The 14,381-nt window shown below is 47.0% G+C and overlaps 1 protein-coding gene across 2 annotated transcripts in view; it reads right to left on the reverse strand.

Annotated features, from left to right (window-relative positions):
* The window catches only part of GPC6 (glypican 6), a 1,296,759-nt gene that overhangs the window by 105,050 nt on the left and 1,177,328 nt on the right, over positions 1 to 14,381 (reverse strand). The window contains exon 7 of one of the 2 annotated variants that reach the window (XM_075336759.1): positions 5,667 to 5,696. The exons of the other annotated variant lie outside the window; for it this stretch is intronic. Coding sequence (XP_075192874.1) covers positions 5,667 to 5,696 — 30 coding nt within the window. The remainder of the gene's footprint in view (positions 1 to 5,666; positions 5,697 to 14,381) is intronic. 2 annotated transcript variants of the gene reach the window in all.

Below are 14,381 nucleotides of genomic sequence, written 5' to 3' on the forward strand. Positions count from 1 at the left end.
GCCACTGCAGATTAAGGGACGCCTGGGGCTGATGGTGGGTGCAGTCAGTTGTAATAGCCTCCTGAGAGTGAGGCAAGCCCCAGGGCCCTGTGTAAGTGTGTGGAACTACAAGTCGCAGAATGACTCACACGCACAAGCAGGATGTCTTTCAGGGGTTTTACTCACTGATGGTGGCAGGGTGAGTAACCCGGGCGTAGCTGGGATGAACCAGGCTGGAACCAGGTGTCCTTTAGGCTGACTGATGAGGGTGGCTACCGACTCGCCTTCCTTAGCCCTTTCCGTTTTGGGGTAACCCCTGCTTGAAGCCCTGCTGGGGTCGCCCAGGGAAGTTGCTGGTGCCTCTCTCCCCTTCTTTTTGGCCCGTTTGCTTGTAGCCTGGACCAGATCACTCCGGCTGCTTGCCTCCTGTGAGCTATGGGCCCTAACTTTGGCTACGTGGCTGCGGACTCTGTGGTGTTGTCTTGGGGGTGTAAAGTGCCCCCTCATGCAGGTTTGGCAAAGGAAAGGTGAATCTATCCCTGCACTGGGACCTGCTACCCGTTTGGGCCTGGTTCTCCCTGACAGTCTCCTTACTTTCCACTCCGTTGCTCTCTCTTTAGCTGTGTGTGGATTTCGGGCAGCACTCCCAGGTGACCGTTCTCCCCCGTCGGTAGTCACTGCGCGGACGCTGTTAGACTGCCACAGCTCCAGGGTCTGCTCCTCACGTCTGCTTTCCCTGAGCTGCACACTAAACCGGCTCACTCGTGGGACCTGCACTGCTGCTCCTGTCTGAGCTCCACTTCCATGCTCCTCACTCCTCCACACTCTGCTTCAGACTGCCCCCCTCCTCCTCCTTCCTCTTTTCCCTTTTGTGCCTGCCTACGCCACCTAGCAACCAGGCTCTCTACCACACCCCTTGAGTGGAGATGGAGGCTTCGCCCCCTCCACCCCTCGGGTGGAGGTGGAGGCTTCGCCCCCTCCTGGGATCCCCAGGGGTCCTCTCAAAGGTACATGTGTGAGACCTGATCACTATGCGCCTGTGTAGTCACACCTCGGTCAGCCTTCTGGATTACCTGTGTTGTACTGTCCCCAGCATGGGTGCAGTACTCAGTGGTGCCTGACCAGGTCAGGGGCGCCACATTCCCCCTTAGTTATCACCAGCACGTCCTCGGGCTGCAAGACAACATTTTAAAATGCATAAAACAGTAAAACATGGTAAAACGTTTTAAAACCACCAGGTACCATACATCACCACCCTCCACCCACAAGTCCGTTAACCCACCCTAAACACTCTCAGGCGGCAGGTCACCGGTTTCTTTTGGTAACCATCTGCCTCTCCCGTTGGCCGCGCCTTCAGCCACTTCTGGCAGGATGTAGAGGCGGCTTTCATGGTCTGGTGGTTTTCAGGGTATACCTGGCCTGATGGAGCCGCGCCTTCATTCTCTTCTGGCAGGATGCAGAGGCGGCCTCCACAGTTGGTGCTGACCAGGTACCCTCTTTGTGGTGGAGAGCCAGGCCCCATAAACAGGCGTGCTCCCTGGTTGCAGGCGAGCCAGGCCCCTAAACAGGCTGGCTCTGGTGGTGGTACCTCTGGGGTAACTATAAACACTGCGAGAGTTTGTGGCTATAGCCAGTTCATAGCCCTAAGGTTCATGGGTTTCTCACATTAGTTCATGTGGGCACATTTCTTGAACATGTAAACGTTGCAAAACTTCAAACTTTAACTTCTGTACTTTACTTTACTTTACATGCTTTACACAGATTCCTCCTCACCAGGGCTTGGGCCTGTAGGGCTGCGGCACCTGTTGCTTTCTCCATCTCTGTCATCATCTGTAGTGGTCTCATCAATGGGTTCTTTGTCTTTTCTTTCCTCTTCTTCTGTGTCTGTTTCTTTTTCTGTGTCTGTTTCTTTTGCAGGATTACTGTAGGGACTTCTGGGACATGGTGTAACATCCAGTGCGTACCATCCGCGTTCTCCTTGGTGCATGGTGAATTCCACTGAGTCTCCCATCTGTAGATTTCTTCCTGGATGTCCTCTGGGTAAATGTGCTCTAACATCCCTTCTGTTCACAAAGATGCCTTCTTTCATTCCAGGTACAACTATAAAGCCATATCCTGATTTTAAACTAAAGTCTTCCACTACTCCACGACAAAGTGGGCCTCTGACCTGGGATTTGGCTCTCCTTAAAGACCGTTTCTCTTCCAAGTCTCTGGCTGTTACTTCATCCTTCCTATTCGGAGATTGCTGTGCAGGGGAAAACTTTGTTCTGCTGCGGCGCCGTGTCTTGCGGGCTGGATTCTGCTGGGTTGCTACTTCACTGCTTGCAGGCTCCCAGGTGAGGTTTCTGGACAAATCTTCCTCAGTGGAGGGTGTCGGGCTCTCTTCATCCCAGCGGGAATATGGCAACATCTCTGGCTCTGGGCATGGATCCCCTGCTGATGGCTCCGGGGTCAGCTCCTCAGCCTTCTGTCCTCCTCTCCCCCTTAGTTCTTCTGAGCACTCCTGTTGTGGCAGCGCTGGGGATGGGTGTTCATCAGCCGGCCAGGGCAGTGGACTTTTTGGCGTGGATATTGCCGGAGTCTTCCTGGGGGTGTGCGGAGGAGCAGATACCGGTCCACCATCTCCTGTGGGAACTGGGCCTCTAGGTCAGCCTTCAGCTTCCAGTATTCGGGGTCCTCCCCTAGCAGGGACTTCCTAGCAGGGACTTCCTTAGACTGGGGAGCGGTGTCTGCTCTGGCCTTGCAGGCCGGGGTAAACAGTGGTACAGTCTTGTCTTGGCGGGCCGCGCCTGACATGGCGGCGGCCTGGTCTTGGCGGGCCGCGCCTGGCATGGCGGCGGCCTGGATCAGCGTCGCTGTCGCAGTCTCAATCAGGGTCGCAGCTGGAGTCTTAGCGGGCATCGCTACTGTGGCCGGTTCTTGGCGGGCCGGGCAGGGCCTCGCTGCGGCGGCCTGAATTGGCGTCGCAGCTGCGATGGGATCTGTGCAGGCTGGGCTGGGCGTCGCTGCAGCGATCTGGGCTTGGCGGGCCGCACCTGACGTGGCTGCGGCCTGGTTCAGCACCTCACTTGCGGCGCGGACGAGCGTCGCTGCTGCGGTGGGGTCTTGGCGGGCCGGGCCTAGCATGGCGGCGGCCTGGGTCAGCGTCACACCTGCGGCGTGGATGAGGGTCGCGGCGGCAGCCGGATCTTTGCGGGCCGGGCAGGGCATCGTTGCGGCGGCCTGGGCTTGGCGGGCCGCACCTGGCGTGGCTGCGGCCTGATTTAGCGTCGCCGCGCCGGGCGCCTCTTCAGGGACCGCGGGCGTGGCAGCAGGGGTCGGGGCACTCGCGCTGGCAGGGGCAACACTGGACTCACCCATCGGTGGCATCATCGGGGTCTGAGTCGTCGCCGCTCGGTCTGGCACTCGTCGCGTGGCTCTCCCCTCGTAGGCCTGAACCGCTGCAGCCATCTCCAGAAGCTCCGTGCGTCCCTCTCTGATCTGCTGCACGATCCTCGCCTCCAGTCGGTCACTGAACTGGGCAAGCTCCCGGGCCCACCAGGCAGCGGAACCCGGCTCTGGGCTCCTATCTTCAGACGCCATCTTCACCGCGTCGTCGCTGCTCTCCAGGTCTTCTCTCAGCAGCAGACTTCTGACTTCTTCTTGCAGCCGAAGTGCCAATTCCTTCACTTCCTGCAACTCCTTTCCCAGCAGCAGGCTTATGGCTCCCTTTCTGTCCCGACGTCTCTGAACGCCTCCGCTCTCATCACTTGCGAGGTCAGGACTCTGCAGGGGATCTCTGGGTAGCCACACCTCTTCGTGGGCGGTAACTTCTCCCAGCGCGGGCTGCTGTTGTTTTTCAGCGCGCTTTTCATGGTGGCAATATGGCGGCGCTTCCAATTTTCCAAGCGGACCGCCCAGGCACATGGTCACCTGTCTGGACAGGTCTAGTCCTTATCCTGTTCGTGACGCCAGATGTGAAGCCCCGCAAGTATTGTGTCGGTGCATTACCTTCAGGGACTCCACGCAGCTGGATCCTGTCACAGGTAGGAAATCTTCTATCTAGGATTGTCGTGACGCCACTCTCAGAATTGCGGTCAGTGGGGACCGCCACTGCAGATTAAGGGACGCCTGGGGCTGATGGTGGGTGCAGTCAGTTGTAATAGCCTCCTGAGAGTGAGGCAAGCCCCAGGGCCCTGTGTAAGTGTGTGGAACTACAAGTCGCAGAATGACTCACACGCACAAGCAGGATGTCTTTCAGGGGTTTTACTCACTGATGGTGGCAGGGTGAGTAACCCGGGCGTAGCTGGGATGAACCAGGCTGGAACCAGGTGTCCTTTAGGCTGACTGATGAGGGTGGCTACCGACTCGCCTTCCTTAGCCCTTTCCGTTTTGGGGTAACCCCTGCTTGAAGCCCTGCTGGGGTCGCCCAGGGAAGTTGCTGGTGCCTCTCTCCCCTTCTTTTTGGCCCGTTTGCTTGTAGCCTGGACCAGATCACTCCGGCTGCTTGCCTCCTGTGAGCTATGAGCCCTAACTTTGGCTACGTGGCTGCGGACTCTGTGGTGTTGTCTTGGGGGTGTAAAGTGCCCCCTCATGCAGGTTTGGCAAAGGAAAGGTGAATCTATCCCTGCACTGGGACCTGCTACCCGTTTGGGCCTGGTTCTCCCTGACAGTCTCCTTACTTTCCACTCCGTTGCTCTCTCTTTAGCTGTGTGTGGATTTCGGGCAGCACTCCCAGGTGACCGTTCTCCCCCGTCGGTAGTCACTGCGCGGACGCTGTTAGACTGCCACAGCTCCAGGGTCTGCTCCTCACGTCTGCTTTCCCTGAGCTGCACACTAAACCGGCTCACTCGTGGGACCTGCACTGCTGCTCCTGTCTGAGCTCCACTTCCATGCTCCTCACTCCTCCACACTCTGCTTCAGACTGCCCCCCTCCTCCTCCTTCCTCTTTTCCCTTTTGTGCCTGCCTACGCCACCTAGCAACCAGGCTCTCTACCACACCCCTTGAGTGGAGATGGAGGCTTCGCCCCCTCCACCCCTCGGGTGGAGGTGGAGGCTTCGCCCCCTCCTGGGATCCCCAGGGGTCCTCTCAAAGGTACATGTGTGAGACCTGATCACTATGCGCCTGTGTAGTCACACCTCGGTCAGCCTTCTGGATTACCTGTGTTGTACTGTCCCCAGCATGGGTGCAGTACTCAGTGGTGCCTGACCAGGTCAGGGGCGCCACACTGCACTATGAAAAACCATATGTCCGGCCTGTAACCACATGTCCAAGCCAGAATAATGGAATATGCGAGGTTATGTGTTTCATAGATAACAATCTGGTTCTAATCTCTAGACAGAGAACGTCTCTGTATAACAGATGTGGACTTTTCCAATGCAGAAATAAAATCTGCCACATCGATATGCAAAGTTGATTATATCGTCCCTTCGCTTTATTTACCAGTCAATTTCAAGCAAACATCTGGAAGCGCAGTTCTCAGATCTCATCATTAAGAAGAAAGTAGCCATGTTTCCAGTAAATAAGACATTTATGATGGGATGAGCTGAACGTGTCTTAGCAGCAGATGTTTATATGCTCATTAAAATCAGATGATGTTTTCTAACGTCTCTAATTCTGCAGAGGGTGTTATTGACTCTATTACTCCAGAGGATGGTGAAGACATTAAGAAATACAACTGGTATTGGATAGTTAAGTAGAAGCTTACCCCATACTGCATCGTCCTCCATATAGTCCTCTTTAAAAGCATAAAATGTATAAAAGAGAGGAAAATAAGAGATTATATATATATCAAATATTTTGTTTATAGAAAAGTATGCTACATTTTATTTCTGCACAATCAATAAAGAAATGGTCTCTTACCAACAGTGATCATCACTTATTGGGTTCCATTACTGTGACTACATAGGAAGCTACATGCAGATATCTGTATTCTTATGTATTGCACATATTTGATGGCTTCTTAGAGTGGCTGTCTAGAACATATATATTGATGACTTCTCAATGTTTCTCTCAAAGCGCTCATCTCATCTGTTCCCCATTTAGGGCCCAACACTAGGGATACCTAGGGACAGGTATCCGGCTCGGCGCATAGGTGCGGAATCTATCTAGGGTGGTGATGGACCCCAGGGACTAGTAGCAGGTTTGGTCAGGTGTTACCATCTTCCCTTTCCCTAGACACAAGGTTTTCCTTCCTTTTGGCCATTTGCTTGGTACTTCCCCATACCTAGCATGACACCACCATTCCAAACTTGTGTAACATGCATCGCAAAGTGCTTGCCATTTTGTGTGTTAAGTATCTCAATTTATTGCTACACATATCAGCACTACAGAGTGCAGCTGTCTCCTTTTTGTTATCACCATTCCAAACTTGTGTAACATGTGTCGCACAGTTCGTGCATGAATCTCTTTGATATCACTATTATGAAGCATACGAGCCGCCTCTACTGCCGTGTTTGTCATGTTAGAACCAATAGCCAACTTGTTGGCACTGATATTTTGCCTGGACATCAGCCTCTTGGCTTTTGAATGGATGGAAGAACTTCATTTTGTAGTCTTCCAACTGTCATGTCCCTCACATGATGCAGTTTAGCAATTTTCTTGGCTGAGAGACCACTATAAATGAGCTGGTTTATTTGATTTCTATTTTCTTGGGAAGTCTTCTTTATGGCTGCTCCTTGATATGAACCTGTGACTTTTCACTTGGAATTCATCCTAATAAACCCTGAGCTATTAGATAATGTGAGATGAGGCTGTAATTTGTAGTATACAGTAAGAAAAAAAATCTTTCAAATACCAGGAACAAAGGAGTAACAATGCAGTGACATGACAAGAATCTACATAAATCGCTGGCAACAAATGAGTACACTCCTAAGTGAAAATGACCAAATTGTGCCCAATTAGACATTTTCCCTCCCCGGTGTCATGTGACTCAATTGTGTTACAAGGTCTCAGCTATAAATGGGGAGCAGGTGTGTTACATTTGATGTTATCGCTCACATACTCTGTCACACTGTTCACTGGAAGTTCAACATGACACCTCATGGCAAATAATTCTCAGAGAATGAGAAGAAAAGAATTGTTGCTCTGCATAAAGCTGACCTAGGCTATCAGAATATTGCCAACACTCTGAAACTGAGCTACAGCACGGTGGCCAAGACTATACAGCCATTTAACAAGACAGGTTCCACTTGTCTTAGTGGACCAAAGAAGTTGAGTGCACATACTCAGCGTTACATTCATATTTTTTCAAAATAGACATATAAGTGCTGCCAGCATTGCTGCTGAGGTTAAAGTGGTGGGAAGGTCAGTACTCAGACAATACACTGCATACTACGTCGAATTGGTCTGCATGGCTGTCATTCCAGTAGGAAGCATCTTCTAATGATGATACCAAGAATGCTCACAAACAGTTTGCTGAAGACAAGCAGATTAAGGATATGGATTACTGGAATCATTTCTTGTGGTTTGTTGAGACAAAGATAAACCTATTTGGCTCAGATTGTCAAGCATGTGTGGTAGCAACCAGGTGAAGAGTACAAAGACAAGTGCGCCCTGCCTACAGTCAAGCATGGTGGTGGGAATGTCATATTTTGGGGCTGCATGAGTGCTGCCAGCTGTGGGGAGCTACAGTTCATTGAGGGAACCATGTATGCCAACATGTACTGTGACCTACTGATCATATCATGATCCCCTTCCTTCGGAAACTGGGTCACAGGACAGTATTCTAACATAATAGCAAAACCAAATAACCTCCAAAATAAGCACTGTCTTATTAAGAAACTGAGGGTAAGGGTGCTGGACTGGCTAAGCATGTCTGTAGACCTAAACCCTATTGAGCATCTGTGGGGCATCCTCAAAAGGTGGAGGAGCGCAAGGTCTCTAACATCCACCAGCTCTGTGATATCATAGAGGAGTGGAACTGAATTCTAGTGGCTCCTGTGAAGCTGTAGTGAACTCCATGCCAAAAAGAGCTAAGGGTAGTGCTTGAAAAAAAAGGTGGGTGCACAAAATATTGACACTTTTGACACAATGTGACCTTTTTCACCTATGGGTGTACTCACCTTTTTTGTCAGTGAATTAGACATTAATGGCTGTGTTTTGAATTATTTAGGGGATGCAACAAATTTTCACTGTTATACAAGCTGTATACTGACTACATTACATTGTATCAAGTGTTATATCTTCAGTGTTACCCCATGTAAATATATAATGCAATATTTACAAAAATGTGATGGGGTGTACTAACTTTATTGATATACTGTATACATTTTAGTAGATCATGAAAGGTAAACAAGTAAACAGCACAATCAGAATATTTGTGTGCACCCCAGCTCATATTCTTCATCATGCCTCTGCCGCAGGTTAAGATACATTTTCCTGTGCATGAATTTATTCCTCGATCGTTGTTTGTTTCAGTCAATAAATCCAATATCCAGCTGCTCACAGTATTAATCAGCAGGTATGTGCCAAAGATTAATTTTACACATTATAGGAGCTGCACTTGTTTGCAATGATGTATTTGCAGCAAACATCAGTTCATAAATAAACAGCTGCATTTCTAATTACATCGCTCCATGGTGATAATTAATGCCTATTACCGCTGATATGCTCCATATAGTTAAAGAGAGTCTATGAAATACAATTTTTGATGACAAATTAAACTTATGTGAAAATTTGTAACCACAAACTATATTTACAAAGGTTTTCATATTTTATTTATCATATATATATGAAGTAGCTGAAGTGAAAAGAAAACATGCATTGAGTTCAGGCTATAACTCACACTATAAGCAAGGACTCCATTCGTTCACCCGCAAATTGCGGCATGAATGATTTTACCATAACTCTCTGGTGACCTTGTCTGACTTGTGAATCTATTGCGTGAATTTATCTGTAAAATGCATCCATTATATGGTCAAGGAAATAAATAGATCCCTTCTAACAACATTCTGATTAAAATATTATATAACATAAATGAAAAAAAATGAAGTGCGCATTAATAATGCCTTGAATTAAAAAATAATACAATACAGGTCACATAGGCAGTTTAGTTTTCTTTCATTTTTTGTTAAAATTTACAGTTAAAGAGAGTCTATCAGCATTGTGAACCCCATAAAACTGCTGACCTCATATAGACATGAATAAAATTGTTGATACCCTTCTGTTAAAGTAAGAAAAACTCACAATGGTCACTGAAATAACTTCAAACTGACAAAAGTAAGGTTAACAGAAAAAAAAATCCTAAAACTTACAAATTTATTAAATATGCTTTAAAAAAACACAATAAGTGAAGATATCAATGAAAACTCCATTAAAAAAGGTAATAGACAGGAAACTAGTTGATATAGGGGGACTGATAGTAAACGTATACAAGATACAAATACTACATGGCCCTAAGAATGTTCCTAAGGGATAGCCCTACCTTGCTGTGGAGATCGGCACCTTAAAAAACGCAATTGGTGCCACGGCTCACCGATGACTCTCCCTGGGTCCCGAAATTAGAACCTGCCTGTACCAAAAGTTATCCACAAAATAGAGATTTAATTGTCAGGAGTTAAATAACCAAAATAGCCAAAACTAACACCACAATGAGTGTAGTCACTGCAAACAGCCAAATAGAATCACAAAAAAACAAAAGTCCATAAAAACTGGCTAGGTTTAACTGGTACTTGCCACAGTGCCCAACCAAAGACATAAATGGAACTTCAAAAGGGTGAGCAATATAATCACAAGTAAAACCAGTGAAAAAAAGGAAAAAACAAAAAACTTTCCTTATTGATGCATTTGTTCAGAAAGGATGGCCTCAATGCGTTTCTACTGTACTACAGGTTCATCAGGCGGATGAGGCTGATCAATTTAAATTTACTGTTTATCAAGTAATGAAAATCAGATGCTGTTTTTGAATTGTGGTTTAATAGAAAAATAAACTAACCCCCCCCCAAACTAATGAAAATGGCTTGAAAAGAAATTATGGTACCCTTAACTTATTTTTTGTTACAGAACCTTTGAGGCAATCACTGCAAACAAATGATTTCTATTACTCTTAATGAAACTTGTGCATCCGACCACAAGTATTTTGGCCGAATCCTTGAGATCCAATTACTCTATTTGTATCAGGTGTGAAAGGTGCTTTCACCACCCTGCATGTTTCAGCATCTTCTACACATCTTCAATAGGATTTAAATCAGAGTTCTTAGAAGGTCACTTCAAAATAGTCCAATATTTTGCTCTTAGCAATTCTTGGATGTTTTTAACTTGTGTTTTTTTGGGTCATTTTCCTGTTTGAGGATCCATGACCTGTGACTCAGACCAAGCTTTCTGAAACAGGGCAGCACATTTCACTCCAGAATGCCCTGATAGTCATAAGGTTTAATTGAACTCTGTACAAAATTAAAGCTATCCTGTGCAAGATGCAGCATAAGAGCCCCTAGACACAACCAAACCTCCTCCCTGTTTCACTAAAGGTACAATGTTCTTTTCTTTGCTTGATTTTTGCATTTATTATTATAGCGTTAATGTGAATTTTCTAAAAGCTCAAGTTTTGTACCATCTTTCCAAAGGACATTCTCCCAAAATCTTTGTGGCTTGTCAATACACATTTCAACAAATTCCAGTCTCATTTTTTTATGATTTGATTTCAACAGTGGTTTGCTTCCATCAAATTCACTTTGGCCAAGCCAGCGATGGATGGTGAAATCTGAACCTGATGTTTCTTGAGCTCAGTGTTCATGTCTAATCTCTTTGTAAGTTGTTCTGAGCTCTTTTGTTACCATTCGTATTATGCATCTCTTCAAATTGTCATTAATTAATCTCTTGAGGCTATGGGTGGTGTCACACACAGCGACGACGACAACGACGTCGCTGCTGTGTCACCATTTTCTTTGACGTTGCAGCGACGTCCAGTCGCTGTCGCTGTGTGTGACATCCAGCAACGACCTGGCCCCTGCTGTTAGGTCGCCGGTCGTTGCTGAATGTCCAGCTTCATTTTTTGGTCATCGCTCTCCCGCTGTGACGCACACATCGCTGTGTGTGACAGCGAGAGAGCGACGAAATGAAGCCAGCAGGGAGCAGTAGCCGGCTTCTGGCAGCCTGCGGTAAGCTGTAACCACGGTAAACATCGGGTAACCAAGGGAAGACCTTTCCCTGGTTACCCAATATTTACCTTCGTTACCAGCGTCTGCCACTCTCGCTGCCAGTGCCGGCTCCCTGCTCTCTGCACATGTAGCTGCAGTACACATCGGGTAATTAACCCGATGTGTACTGTAGCTAGGAGAGCAGGGAGCCAGCGCTAAGCAGTGTGCACGGCTCCCTGCTCTCTGCACATGTAGCTGCAGTACACATCGGGTAATTAACCCGATGTGTACTGTAGCTAGGAGAGCAGGGAGCCAGCGCTAAGCAGTATGCACGGCTCCCTGCTCTCTGCATATGTAGCTGCAGTACACATCGGGTAATTAACCCAATGTGTACTGTAGCTAGGAGAGCAGGGAGCCAGCGCTAAGCAGTGTGCGCTGCTCCCTGCTCTCTGCACATGTAGCTGCAGTACACATCAGGTAATTAACCCGATGTGCACTGTAGCTAGGAGAGCAGGGAGCCAGCGCTAAGCAGTGTGCGCGGCTCCCTGCTCTCTGCTCTCTGCACTTGAAGCACAGCGACGCGCGTCGTTATGATTGCTGCTGCTTCTGCTGTGTTTGACAGCTAAGCAGCGATCATAACAGTGACTTACAAGGTCGCTGTTGCGTCACAGAAAATGGTGACGTAACAGCAACGTCGTTGTCGCTGTCGCTATGTGTGAACCCAGCTTATGTCCAAGAGGTTGGCTACAGTCATATAAACCTTAAACTTCTGAATAATATGTGCAACTGTAGCAAAAGACTGTCAAGCTGTTTGGATATGTTCTTAGAGCTTTTAACATGTTTGTCTATAATTTTATTATTTTAACCTCCTGAGACAAATATTTCCTTAGCTTTAATTAATCCATATTTAATGTGGTACATCGTGATACCAAATAGCACAGTAACTACTTTGTACTCTTTAAATAGACAAATGACTGATTACAAGTTTGTAGACCTTTGCGATGGTAATTACGGGACATACAGTACCTTAGTTTACCATGTCACTATTGTAAACCTATTATCAGTCTTTTGCAGGGGTTCCATCGTTTTTGTCCGGAGCCTTTTATATTAGTTTTTTTTTTTAATTAGTCTGTTGAACCACACTTCAAATGCAGTGTCTGATTTTCATTAGCTGATATTCAGAAAATTTAAATTGAAAATTACTTTTCTCAGTTTCAAGATATTTCAGTGACCATTGTGGGTTTTTATTTACTTTGATAGAAGTGTACAAAAAAATGTTGTCTATGGACTGTATAAAGGAAGAGGAGAGCAGTGTATATAGTTGGGGTGCTGGTCTTGCAAGTTGCTGAATTAGTGCTAGAAAAGTCACTGAAAAAAGACTGCACATGAAGGAACCATCTTCTTAGCCCCTGTGATACTAAACAGGGGTTTATTGGAAATGTATAATCATCACCCCAGATATGTTTCCACTGATCTGCCCATTATCCATAAAGTGTTGACAGCAGTTTTGAAAGGTAAAACTGCTCACTGACTTCTTATAGGCTAGAAATATAAATGTAGTTTTGGCTCAAGAAAATGCACTGAAACCTGTCACAAAATCTACATTCGTAAATCCAGCCTTTTATAATGTGTTTGCAAGAAACATACGTAAAGTTAGCAATGTAGGAAAGTAAAAAAATACCCCAAAATATCATGGTGCAAAAAAAAAAGCATAAAAAATGAAGAGAAACATAAGAAACAAAACAAGTTGGGCATTACCATGAGTCCTGTGCCATGCAAACATTAAAGTATGAAGATACCATTTAGGTGTGGGGTTGCTTTTAATCCAAGAGAGTGGACTCAATTTGCATAAGAGCACTGTCATGAATAAATAATGGAATCTAAACATCCTCTAAGAGCAACTTATCGTAACAATCCAGGCATAATTTGTGAAGAACAATGTTTTTTCCATCTTGATCAAGACCATGCAATGCGACAAAAATGATGTGGCTTGGTAAACAAAACATTGAAATTTGGGGTCCATGTCGAGGAAATTCATGTAATCTCAATCCCATTAAAATCCTCTGGTCAATCCTCAAAAAGTGTATTGACAAACAAACACAAAAGTTGTCATAAACTACAAGCACTGAATATGCAAAATCAGGTTGTCATCAGTTCGGATTTGTCCCAGAAGCTGATATCCAGCATACCAGGGCGAATTTCAGAAGATTTCAAAAATAAGGATCAATATTGTAAATATTGAGTCCTTGTATAAACTTGATGTATTTCTCAATAAAAGTATAAAAAATATATTAAATGCTTATATAATTATATATATCATAAATATCTGACTAAAAGATCTAAAAACATTAAAGCAGCAAATGTTTGTAAAAACTATAATCTGTGTGAGTCTGAAAATGTTTGGCCGGAATTGTATAGTATATACAGACAATCTATACCATATGTGTGTCGCCCTGGGCAAGCCAGGGGACACAGGTCACACACCACCACACCTTACATCCCAGGTAGGAACACCACAGCTAACCAAAAATCCTTGTTGCCTTCCTCCAGAGGCTGATGATTCACACCAGGGGGTGAGCCAGGTGGTAGGCTCCGCCCACCGAGGAGGTCACAGCTCTGGAGGCGGGAGAAACCAGGCAGTCTAGCTAGGGGAGTGAAGGAGTAAACAGCTAAGATGAGCTAAGGAAGTGAAAGTGAAAGTAGAAAAGTGGAAAAAGGAGGAAAGCAAGTGAGGTGACAGGAAGGAAAGAAAGCCTGAAGGGTCCAGCTGTGTGCAGGACAGGTCAGCAAGGTCAGCAACGGCGGTGACTGTCTGGAGGGGGACCGTTTGGAAGTTCCTGGATGACCCCGTAGGCTGTGTGCCCGGCGGTCTGGAGCAGTGTTCCGAAGGACAGTCAGCACCAGGGCAGGGGCCTCTCGGACCCCGGCAAGGCTTGGAGTCGCCATAATTTGCCGAATCCGTCAGTGAAGGGGACGTAGATCCCCCAACAACAAAGTCCCGATTGAAGGCAACAGCCCAGCCAGTGTAGAAGAGACATCGCCACCGCCAAGGCACCCATTTCTTAGGGCCAGCGCCTGCGGGCAAAGAGTAGAGCTCCCCCGGTCCAGCTTGAAGCCAGGGAGCGGGTTACCGGTGGGGACCCATCGCAACCAACAAGTACACAAAGGTGCAAGGAAGAGGGACATCACCGTCACCTACCGGGAGAGCAAGTGCAGCCGTCCGTGGGACCGTCTATCCAGCCGTTTGGTTTACCGTAAAACTGTGTCCACGTCTCAGGCTGAGTGAGTACCACAGTGCCGCAAGGCACAGCGCTGCCCCCGCGTCCCTGCGCCCACCAGGCCCTGCA

Source organism: Anomaloglossus baeobatrachus, chromosome 2 (assembly GCF_048569485.1).
Source record: "Anomaloglossus baeobatrachus isolate aAnoBae1 chromosome 2, aAnoBae1.hap1, whole genome shotgun sequence".
NCBI classification, from domain to species: domain Eukaryota; kingdom Metazoa; phylum Chordata; class Amphibia; order Anura; family Aromobatidae; genus Anomaloglossus; species Anomaloglossus baeobatrachus.